Source organism: Atractosteus spatula, chromosome 7 (genome assembly GCF_055471065.1).
Source record: "Atractosteus spatula isolate fAtrSpa1 chromosome 7, fAtrSpa1.hap1, whole genome shotgun sequence".
In the NCBI taxonomy this organism is placed as follows: Eukaryota; Metazoa; Chordata; class Actinopteri; order Semionotiformes; family Lepisosteidae; genus Atractosteus; species Atractosteus spatula.
In genome coordinates, this window is record NC_142712.1 from 60385335 (window position 1) to 60397709 (window position 12375).

At 36.5% G+C, this 12375-nt stretch overlaps 1 protein-coding gene across 2 annotated transcripts in view; it reads left to right on the forward strand.

The window, feature by feature from the left end:
• vps13c (vacuolar protein sorting 13 homolog C) overlaps nt 1-12375 on the forward strand; it is a 96011-nt gene that overhangs the window by 38004 nt on the left and 45632 nt on the right. For both annotated transcript variants that reach the window (XM_088922046.1, XM_088922047.1), the window contains exons 17-31: nt 57-199; nt 1490-1682; nt 2359-2473; nt 2889-3025; nt 3178-3310; nt 4353-4470; nt 4909-5041; nt 5712-5802; nt 6688-6788; nt 7541-7694; nt 8463-8542; nt 9200-9259; nt 11293-11443; nt 11695-11811; nt 11961-12064. In XM_088922046.1, the coding sequence (XP_088778172.1) occupies nt 57-199; nt 1490-1682; nt 2359-2473; nt 2889-3025; nt 3178-3310; nt 4353-4470; nt 4909-5041; nt 5712-5802; nt 6688-6788; nt 7541-7694; nt 8463-8542; nt 9200-9259; nt 11293-11443; nt 11695-11811; nt 11961-12064 (1830 nt within the window). The remainder of the gene's footprint in view (nt 1-56; nt 200-1489; nt 1683-2358; nt 2474-2888; nt 3026-3177; nt 3311-4352; nt 4471-4908; nt 5042-5711; nt 5803-6687; nt 6789-7540; nt 7695-8462; nt 8543-9199; nt 9260-11292; nt 11444-11694; nt 11812-11960; nt 12065-12375) is intronic.

Below are 12375 nucleotides of genomic sequence, written 5' to 3' on the forward strand. Positions count from 1 at the left end.
CACATAGGGCAGGCCTGCTGACGCGATCCTGCTGTGGTGTTCCTCTTGTGTTGCAGTACGTGGCTGTAGTGATAATGTTCAAGCTCTTCAGCACGTCTGTCACTGTCCGAGAAAAGCCAGGTGTGCCAGAGATACTGAAGGTGCAGATGATTGATTTGAGCACCAGCATTTCCCAGAGGCCTGGGGCGCAGGCTGTCAAGTAAGCTGCATCTTTATAGTCGGCATCGCTCAAATGAATTTCATTTTTTTTGTGTGTGTTTTACTAAACACTTTAATTGAGCTTCACCTGTTCCTCTGTTGCTTACTGCCTGATGTTGCTTCACACCTGTGTAAACAGCCATCTTGGACACCTGGAAATGCCTCACAGCAAAGCAACCTTACTGTTCAGTGTTTCTGTCTGCCACTAATTACTCACTAGAGCCAGTGTTCCACTCTTCTGTACAATAGGTAGAAGTGCATTTCTGTCTTTTTTTGCCAAATTGTAAGGTACTTACGTTCTGTACATGTCATTTCAGTGCACACCTGACTAATACTAATACTTAGTAATACTGTCTGATTAGTCATCCAATTAGTGATGTATTAAATAGCTGCTTTGGATACAACACAAGTGCTTCTGTTTGCATTCGGATATCTTTCTGCAGTCGTCTATGCCCATGCAGAGTGCTGAAACTGCCGGCCCAGCTGTTATCTGCAAGTCTTTATTATGCACATGGTCTCCACCTGAAGACCTTGTCAATTGTAAACTAGGATCTAAAATTATATAAATATAGGATCACAATAAAACTTTTTTTTCTAGTACAGCTGATCATTTCATGTTAATTCTTTTTGTTTGTTTTAAAGAATTGTTAATTATTTAAAATTAAGAGAGAAAGCATGCATACTGTACCTCGAAAACAGAAATCTGAAGTTAGATTTTTAGAGTTGTTCATGTCTTGATTCCAAACTGTTTCTAGATCCATTTTATCAATACTTGTACAAAACAAACTGGCCTTGAAATTATTGCTAAATTTAAAAAATCCCATAACTTTAGCATGACTGTAAATTGACCTGCTTTCACTGTATTATTAACCAAAGTTTTGGTACTTTCAAACTTGGAGGCAACAAAAGATTTTCAGCTGCTTGGCAGGTGAGAAGAACAGACATGCAGTAAAAAGAGGGATTTGTATTGCATCAGTAATGGTGCTTGTTTTAAAACCATACATTGCATAGTATACAAGATTAAGTTTCCCTGGAGTTATAAATACATCAAATTGTGAAGTAGGAATCTGTCCTCATTAAAAATAATTAAACAAGAATGAGAATTCATTTAGGTTATAGTTGTATCATTTCATTTCAAGGAAGAATAAATTCTTGTTACATGTACTGTAGCTTCTCACAGGCCTCTTGACCTAGTTTGATCCTTTGTTTGTCTTGCAAGAAGCTCAGATAAGACGAACCCTACAGTGACCAGTGTGTAATTAACTTTGGCTCGTGCTGGGCTGCTTTTCAGAGTGGAGGCTAAACTGGAACACTGGTACGTAACAGGGCTCAAGCAGCACGAAGTCGTCCCCTCCCTCGTGGCCTCTGTAGGCGACTCCAAGTCCTCGCTGCTCAGCATCCTGTTTGAGTTGAACCCAGAGGGCAGCACAGCTGACCAGATGCTGATGGTCCAGTCCCAACCTGTGGAGATCACCTACGATGCTGTAAATATATTAACCACTGTGTTCTACATTCTTTGTACTTTACAGCTCTTAGGTGTGTGAAGGTGCTGTCTCTGCACACTTACCTGCTGCATTAGCTGGGCAGTTTGTCTAAAGAGTAAGATAACACACAAATCGACTGAAATGGATTGGTATTGAAGGTGAAGAACAACAAAACCTGTCACTAATGCTTGTACCAAATGCATATATTTTTTTCCATCAGAAACATTGTGAACCCTTAGAATGGTTTATTCATGTTACTTCATAAATTAAATTTGGTACATCTTTTAAATCAACTGTTAATGCCACACAAATATATGATTGAACAGGATGCTCAGTGTCTTCTCTGGCATTCAGGTTTATAAACTGCTGGTTTCTGACTGTATGTGGGTATAGTCCAATGTGAGCACAGGTACATATCAGTCAAAAAAAAGTCTGATCTCATCTGAATCATTTTACCTGATAAGTTTTTTACAGAAAAATGTTTGTACAAAAATGCTGAGAAATGTAGAAGTGTTATTTTTGTTCTTATCATATTCTAGAACTCATACATGTTTTAATATTTGACTGCATATGAATATTTGACTGCATATGAATACAGTTTTACAGTATAATACAGTATTTACAAAATTACAGTATTTCAACATTAATGTTCATATAAATATATGCTTTCTCTCAGATGACAGTGAACAGCCTGGCAGAGTTTTTCAAAACTGACAACGGAGTAGATCTGGAGGTTCTGACTTCTGCAACATTGATGAAATTAGAAGAGATCAAAGAGAAGACTGCAACAGGTGGGATATATTGGAATTGATCATTGTTTTGTGTGTATTGGTATCGTTTGTATTGCAAAGTATTTGAAGTTACTTGTTCTATGTTAAGAGCCAGACCATGAACCTGCACAGGTTCTTGACTGTTCCAGACTTCACCACAAATTAGGGTTGAAATGATGTTTTTCTTTTTCTGTGTGCTAATAAAAAAACATTTGCTACATTTATCTTCAACGGAATGCATGTAAAGGGGAAGTCAGGTTTTGTGAACAGAGTTAACAACAGATACGTGAGAAACGCAGCTCTTTGCTTTGCATTTTAAAACTTAGCATGAGCTGTATTTTAGATAAGGCAAGATCACTTACCCCAACTTGCTCTCCATAGTTGTATTTCTTTAATGTCGAGAGTGTATGGATTAATTTTGTGCGTTATTTTTAAGGTCTCTCGCATATCATTGAAACCCGTAAGGTGCTTGATCTCCGAATCGATTTAAAACCCTCAAAGCTGCTGGTGCCGAGTTCAGGCTTCTACAATGAGAAATCGGATCTAATTATCCTGGATTTTGGCAGCTTGCAGGTAGGCATTTAACATTCTCTGCTGCACTTTAATCATAATGTCAAGCTGGTGAGTTACTGCATGTACCCATTCCTACCACTGTGTACACCTGTCCTTGCATTATTCAGTACTTGCTGGTACTGGGGATGTGAATCTGTTAATGTCCTTTACAGCTGAACAGCGTAGATCAAGGAACCTACAAACAGACATCTGGAAGTTTCTCCTCCCTGGAAGAAATCATGGACAGGGCCTATGAAAGATACAGCTTGGAGCTCAGAAGCGTCCAGGTTGTTTTTTGCAAGTCAGGTATGTTCAAGGTCTCCTGATTTCCTTCAGCATGTACGACAGGGTAAAAGCTACATTTCCTTGAAAACTCAAAAACGTTCTTTTTGTTAAAATTTTTCAACTTTGACATTTAATGGTGTCAGTTTTCTAATAATAAAATAATATGAACATAGCCTAAAAGACTTTTAAATGAGCTTTAAAAGTACCACTCATTGCCCTTTTACTATTGTGTGGGTTTAGGGTGTCTGTGATGAAAATGGCTGCCTTTTGGTGAAAATGCTTTGTGTTTTGCCCGCACAGCTCTTTCTCTTGATTCTTCTGTTGTATTTTAATTCACATCCAAAATAACATTTTATTTAACCTCTTATAATGCAATTTGAAGGCTTTTATTGAATATACCATTGCATTCTTCATTGCTCTATTCAATAACAAATGATGAGTTTATACTGTACCTACAGTAGCTTGTTCTATTCATATGGATATCTGCTTTATTTTCCAAGTTCTCACTAGAATATTGATGTACATGTGCATATATTGAAAAGGTGTCAGATGTGAGTGCCAGAGAGAGAACCATGTGAGCAACGCTTTGTAATTGGCAGTTCATGATTAATTCCTGGTTATAATTAATTAGAGAAATTAGATGAATAAGTGAAGAACATGTGCTACTTCCTTTATACCCATTCAACATGGACACATTAAGAAACCACACATGACTGTGTGCTGTACGTTACAGTAAATCTGCACATATTATGAAGGGTTACTAAAATGGCAGCTCAGTGTTCATTGGGTTGGCAAGCCAAGATCAGCTGAACTATAATTAGTATGTTAACATTATTGACAGATGCATTAATCTAGTGATGCACACATGGTCCTGGAGGGCCACAGTCCCCTGGGCTTTGTAAGAGAGTTGTAATCTTCAGTGTATAAAGACCTGGGAGCGGTGGTAATATAGACCAGGTGAAGCCATCAAGAGCCCAGGGTGCAATGGAAAGGAGAAGCCACGGGCCAGGACCAGGGCTGGATGCCTGTGCCTTAAAGTGCCGTATCTGAATGTTGTCTACAGGCGAGGACTGGAAAGCTGCTCTGTCACAGAGCTCATCGAAGCAGCACATTCTCCAGCCTATGGACATCAAGGTCCAGCTGGCAAAAGCCATGGTGGACAAAGATGCCAGAATGGCCAAGTATGTATGAGATTCTTCTCTTCTCCTCTAAAAACCAGCTGTCTGGAATTTAGGAGGAAGCAAACAGGACAAAATCTAAACACGTTCAGTACATGTCCATGTTACAGCAGAGTCGCACAAGTTACCCACACCTTAGTGAAGTACCAAAGAAGGGGTCTGTGTCTTTGAAATTGACCACTATGACACTTTAGATTTGAGTAACAGTTTTAGAAAACAGAATTCCCAAAGAAAATTAACAACATAATGCGATGTAACAATTGGTGATTACATTTAATTTTAAGGAGTAAATTTTATTAGTGTTTTTAAAGTGCTGTTTATTTTAGACTATATATTATGAATTTATGATCATGCAATGTATATTTTGTTGAACATGATATGTGTAATTTTGGAAGTGGTCCAAAATTGTCTCCAGAATGACTTTGTAGCCTTATTTTTCAGGTTTAAGGTTTCTGGAGAACTTCCCCTGATGCATGTAAGGACATCAGACCAGAAAATCCAAGATGTGATTAACCTTGTTAACAGCATTCCCCTACCACAGACGGCCTCTGTGCCAACCACCCCAGCTAAAAATGTAAGTGTTTCAGCAAGAGAGAAGCAGTAATAAAAAAACAGACAATTAAAGACCAAATGAATGCTGCTGTTGCCTTTTTGTTCTCCACTGGAACATGAGAAACAGTAGCAGTTTATCACAGAGCTTGTAATATACCTGTAGTTTTTAAAGCATTGTAACCCTTTTGATTTTAATGTTTAGTTTATCACACACATATGAATAATGATGTTTTGTTTTCACAAGGAGAAGGTTGTCTAATGGAAACAATAGACAAAATGCAAGTGCACTTTACATGTTTTGAAAAAAATAAATACTTTATATAATTTTTGTTCACCATATTTTTTGGGTTGGCATTGATGCAGGGCGTGCCTTCAAAGCACTCATAACTGGGCATTCATTATAAGGCTTTATGCATGTGAAGAATGTGCCCCTTTTACTTTGAAAAACAGCTTTTAATAATCACGGTGTGCCTTATAAATGTTATGTCACAGCTGTTAGTTCTGTCTTGGGGCTTTCATGTGTATTGAGAGCTTTCATATTTATGGCCTGTGATTCCATTTCTTGAAATTGTTTTTTTTTAAAGCCTGGCTTTATTCATTTTCCCCACTGCAAGCTGTATAGCCCTATCAGGTGCAAGAAGAATCTGAAACCTGCAGGTGAAAGTGCACTGACGTTTCTGTGCTTGGTTTAGGTGCCGGCTATCCCGCTGATGGAAGCCATTCCTGGCATCCGCTTTGAGAAAGGGTTAGATGCCACAGCTCTTCTAGATGTTGGGGCAACAGGTGGGTGGCCTTTATCGTGAACAGACCCACTTTTACAATGCTGTGTTGGTTCTATTAGGTTTGTTTTGCATACAGGGGATTGTAAAACTTTCAGTTGCTCACATGTTTTTACAGTACATCCATGACCAGTTATGATCGTGACCACAGACTCTTTTATTTGAAAACATACATTTCGATTTTCATTAGTAGTACTTCTTGCACTGATGGATTCATGAGTCATTGACTGCTGTAGTTTACTCTTAAAAACGGCTTTTAATGTGTGAAGTTTTGGCTAGATGAAATGGGCTGTTGCAGAGAAACAGGTCGAGCAATTCAGTTGTACAAGAGAACCCCCTAATGGTGGGGATATGAAAGGGCTGGGGGAAGTGCTAGAGATTGCTGTGGTCAGGAAATCCGCATGCAGCAAAATCAATTTCGGGTGATAATTAAAAAAAAAGCTTGGAAATATGAATAAGAAGGAAGTGCATAAATATCTACCTCCTAACATCTTCATGTTTGGGGGAAAAACATCACTAGGTTATTAAGCGTAATTAATACTCCAGGGTTCACAGCTTCATTACACTTACCTGTAAGTAAATGATAATGTAGTCCTGTGGTGTTCAGATTAATCGGCATCTGGCGAGATAACCTGCACACTTCTTCAGCACATAGAGGACTCAGAAAACCCTGTCTTAATTTTGAAAAGGACAAAATTAAGAATCTGTCACTGAATATAAGGGCTTGCAGGTAAGCAAGTAATAAAACATAGACTGTCAAAACTGCATTCTAGTTTTTAATAGTGAAATGAACTTGAAGAGACAGGTTTATTGTTTAAACAGAGTTCATCCTGGCTCTGAGGTTCTGATTGAATGCTTCAAGTGGGATGGTTGTGATATCTCCCCTCAGATTCTGATGAGGATACCAGTGAGCGATCCGCAGGAGAGGACAGTCAGAGAACCCCTGTAGAGGAGCTCACTGACCTACAGTTCAAGTTTGAAGTCAAAGAGGTACAGCTTGGTGTCTGAGGCTCAAGGGTAGTGACTTGTTTGAGTGTACTGAACACCATAAGCAAAGGGGAATCAAGTTAATAGTTAATAACTTCCAGTACTTATCTGAAAGAAATCATACAGTATGTGAGCATCTAAAAATGAAGTTTTTCTATTAGATGTATTATTATAAACATGTTTTTAATCATTATTATTAGAAATAATCAGAATTAATTGTATTACATAATTTATTCAGTGTTCACCTAAAGGATCCCAAAGTTCTTTACACATATAAAGTATAACGGGAACCACTTTATCTAGTTTTTCTGTGCACATCAGGTTATGAGTCAGAAAATATTTCACCAGTTGAAGTGCTGAATGTAGGGAGGACAGATTGTACAAGTCCAGAGTGGAATTTATCCAGTTGTTAATAGCCCTACTCTTTTGAATAGTGTAGGGTTCTTTCATGATTAAGTAGGTAAAACTTCAGTTTATTGTTTCTTCCGAAGCACTTGGGAAATTCTGGTTCAGAGGGAAGATCTCGATGACACCACATCCAGCAGCAAAATAGTTTTCCTTGGAGGTCTCCCATCCGAGTATATACCAAGTCCAACCTTACTTAGTGTCTGAGATCTGACAAGATCAGGCTACAGGGTGGCAATGTTGCTGTCATAGGACTAAGTTGTGGGGGACAAAAGTCCAAAATGATTAGGATGAAGACCTGGGAAAAGTGCCTTGAATTGGAGTAACACTTTGCTTCCTGTTTAATTCAGGTTTTGGTTGAACTTACAAGGCACGACATGCAAGAAAGCATGGTGCTAGCCCTGAACGTCTCACAGCTGGGTGCTGAAGGAAGCCTTCGAGCTTTTGATTTAACTGTGACCTCCTACTTGAGAAGAATTAGCTTGGATTACTGTGAAATAAAAGGTGTGCCTTTTTTTTACAGATTTCTTGTTGTGTGTTAACATTATGCAAGGTACAAGTAAAGTAAAGGGACTGTTTAAAAAAAAAAGGCTCAGTTCAGCTACCATGGTCACAGAATGTATTGTTACCACATGTGCCCTGTTATTTAGGACAGAAAAAAGTAAATGGACTAAGTTGCTTTTTTTAGCATTTTTGAGCCAGACAGATCAATGAGTGTGCTGTTGTTATCCACATAGGATTTAGAATAATCCTTCTAGTAAATCAGAAATGCAGAATAGATGTAATACAATTATTATGGGGATGTTTTGCATTACAGAGTTGCTGACAAGCAGATTACACAAATGTGCATAACACAATTTCAAATATACGGTAATACACACAATTGCTTCTTTATTAAATCAAACACTATTGGATAGTGAAACTAAGGAAATATGCTACTTGCAATCAAGAGCAAATACTTTAAAAGTATTCATGATTTAATTTTTTTTAGAAGTTAATTGCTTGTTGGGGTAAAAGAGTTCAAAGAGTTTCACTTACAGGCCAAGTAATAGTGCAGGAAAAAACTGCAAGATTGTTGATGCAGTATCCTGATATCCGGTTAGGTGGGTTTTTTCAATATACTGTACATGAACAGTACAGTATCTGCATATGCCATTATTTGTTGTTCTCTGTAGATTAGGGCCTATAAGCTTGTTTCAAAGTGTTAAAAATATTAAATGTGTCAAATATAAGCCTTGAACATACAGCTAAACATCATGTTCTTTGTTTTAGATGTCCAAAATCAGCCCCTTCATTTAATTAGCTCTTCAGACAAACCTGGTTCTGACCTTTTGAAAGTTGAATACATCAAGGTGAGTGTTCTCTGTAACTATCTTTAGTTTCCATGCTGCACATAGATTACACACGTACATTTTCTTTTCTGATTAGATGCAGAGATTTCTTTCCACATTACTTAACAAGCAGTGTAAGCTGTAGGTTAATTCTGTTTGCAAAATTCCTCTTATTTCAAAGAAGGGCTGACCTCTTCCAGAAGTTATTGTTTAGAGGCCTCTGGAAACATCACTCAGTCCTCACAACAGTGATCCACTGCGCTGTCTGAAGACAAAGAAAAGCTCCCCTCCTAAATTCTTCATATTTTATGTCACTGGATTACCCACCTAATCACCAGTCATTCCATACAAACTTTAATAAAACATTTTCTTCCATGCTAAAATATCAACTCTAAAGTCTGTTGATAGAGATTATAATACTGTACATCACATGGTGAATTTAAACTTATACTTAGTCCTTTATAAAAATTGTCAGAAACAAATAGCATGTTACATCTGGGTTTGTAAACCAGCTGTCTCACATAGAAAAGTAATTGTTCTACCAATGCAAATATTTCAATCTAGCTCTTTACATTGAATCCTAAACAGTCTTATTATGAACACAGAGAAATAGAAAAAAAGAAATTGAATGATACCCATATATACAGTATGTGTTTTCATTCTCTTCTGCTTTTGTAGGCTAACCCTTCTGGACCCAACTTTCAAACTGTGTTTGATAGCACTGAGCAATCACTAAAGGTGAGCAGGCCGTTTGTTTGTCTTTGTGGTAGACCAAGGCAACCATTGATGTGTGCTTGGACACGAGTACGACATTTTCCCCAACAGATATACGCAATAACCCCAACTGTTTGCATTTCCTTGCGTTTCCCAAGTTTTAATGCCTCTTATGGCTCAGGAAGAAGTTCCAGATAAAATATTTTCCTTAAATAAAAACGTGTTCTTAATTAACTCCTAGTAAGTAAAATAATGGCACGTTATTTTTAGATAACGTTGAAAGCTTTATCTTACATAGGCTTTAAGCCTACTTTTGCCTTTTTGCCTTTGAAGAACTGGAGTAAAGAAATAATGAGCACTGTTTTCATCTGCCCTTTCATTGTGGTCTATGTGTAATGTTTAAACCAAAAAAATTAAATTTATTGAAAATAATACTGATGTTAAAAGTGCTTTAGTAGGATATTATAGTGTATTTTTAATGTATTTTGAAGTTTTTGTCTTCTGAAAATAGGCAACATTCACCAAAAACAAGCTATTTGCATCATTTATGAATGCGCACAGATGCGTGTCATTTTGTAATTTTCTTCTTAAAACCTAGGAGTGCATAGTGTGTATTTCTGTTTTGTTATAGGTACGGTTCTGGCTATGACAAATTGTAGCATTATGCAGAATTTTTATTCTTTTAAAATTGCATATTCATTATTTGCAAACTCATTTTTGAAATTTAAAAGAAATCTGTGAATATTAGATAAAAGTGCTGAATTATTTTCATAATAAATCAATTATTTGTCAATAATCTGTTTAAACATTCATATTTTTTAACTATAAAAATAATTTAAGAAGTGCATGATATCATCTGTAAATCATCAGAGAACAATTTTTGTCTAAAACTTTCTTTTCAGCGTGAAAATAATGATGAAAAAATATGTATTGTGATGATGTGAGATGATGTGATGAGCTTTGTGATCTGAGGTTTTTGAACCTACATTTTTATATTAACTTCACCTTTTCTTTATTTCGTAGTAAAATTGAAATAATGTCATCTTTTATTTAGCGTGATACCGTATAAGTGTTAATTCTTTTTGTGTGCGAAGAATATGAATATTCTAAATACATGGGTGTGTTTTGAACATTAATAAAATTCATTACATTTCTGAGAAGGTGTGGAATCTTATCTAAGCACCTTTAATATGTTCAGATCCAGCAACAATATTATTTCAGTTACCTTCCCCAACCCATTTTTTTTACACATCCACTCAATTTGTGTAGTATAAGAATAGGTTAAGGACTTTTTACGGGGATTAGACTTCATAGTAATATAACATTTAAAGTTCTTTTAATTCTTTATTTTAGAGACACAAAACAAATGGCAAAAAGGTATAGCTGTATAGTAATGAAAGAATACAGACAACAACAATAAACAGTTGTGAAGATACACTATGCATGCTCATGCATGGATTGGTTTAAAGAATTTCATTTCATTCAAAGAAATTTCTATTTTTTTTTTTGTTCTTGTTAGTGGTCACAGAGGCATCCTGGTATTCCTGCTTGCTTCATTAATGTACATATTACATGTATTATTTAGATCACAGTATTTTCTATATAATTTAATATTCTTTGCATATAAAAATACTCTTTAGAAATCCTGTGTACTAAATAACTTCCTTTGGCAATTACTATAGTGCCTTGACATTCAGAGTAATTAAGATGTAAGGCCTTGGTTTTAATTTGTTAATGAATCACATTCTTAATTGTGTAACATACAGTACACTTACTTATTGAATATATACTGAATTCCACTGCTTGGTAAGTGTATTCATTACATTCATTTACATTACCATTGCCCTAGCTGCAATATAGAAACTGCACACCATGATCATTGCTGTTACATTACAATTTTCTGACTCAACCACCCAAAAAGTTGACATATTAGCTCCTTGTTGAGATGATGGTAGGTGTAGTTTGATATTTTGATGTACTGTAGGTCTTGGAACAATTGTAATGTTTTTGTTTCTAAAGAACACTCCAACACAGGTTTTTTTTGTACCCCTGTTCAGGTGGCCTTGTCATCTCTTGACTTCCTCCTGCATACCAAAGCCCTGCTGTCCACAATTAACTATCTCACTGCCGCCATTCCTCCGAGCCTCCCTGCTTCTGGAGAGACCGAGCCCAAAAAGCATGCACAGAAAGAGACGTCAGGCAAAAGAGGCAACGTCTTTTTTTAATTCACTCTTTAAATGGCGTTCATGTTGTATGCAAAGCAAGGGAAATGCCACTTCTGTATTTTTTTAAATAAGCTTTGCTTTTGCTCAGTGGACATGCACGAAACGAAGTTGTAGTGCAGCACGCACTTGTCAAAATATTCCATCCGAACTGAAGTATTATTTCAGTACCTCCGAACTGGAGGTATTATTGTGTGTTGATTCATACTGATTATTTAACATTTTTCCTGTTTACAGTGTCAAAAGGATCGAAGGACAAGGACATCTATAATTTCAAGGTCTTTGCAGTGCTGGGCTCCTTCCACGTTGGGGTTTGTGATGATAGACGAAGTATAGCTGACATCAGAATTCAAGGTAAACAAGAATGAAATACAGTACCCGTTGAGTGCATTTCTGATTAAATATGCAGTATATATTATTAATTTAATCAAATTGATATTGCTTGTATTGAAATGCGTTAAACATTAGAGTTTTAAAATACATGACATAAATTTGTTTTATAGGCATAGATGCATCAATGTTTGTCCAAGCAAATGAGACTCAACTTTTTGCAAGACTTAGGGACATTGTTGTGATAGATGTCGACCCGAAAACCGTTCACAAAAAGGTAAGATACTGTACCTTACCTTGCTTTGAACTGTAGTTATATCTCATAATTAATTAATGTAGGATTGTAGAGTTCAGGTGCCTTGCTATAACCTATGTGCTACTTGAACAGCTTCCTCTCTACAGAATGGATGTCTTAGATCCTTTCAAAAGTTCAGCTGTCAAATAATTATTAGATAGCCTAAATAGAAAACGATCACTGCTAAACAGAAAAGAACTAAGTCTGACCAAATTCTAGAAAATTGAAAATTATGATTTATTTTCTAACCTCTTTATCCGGTTTGGGGTCATAGGGAAGCCTATCCCTGCAAG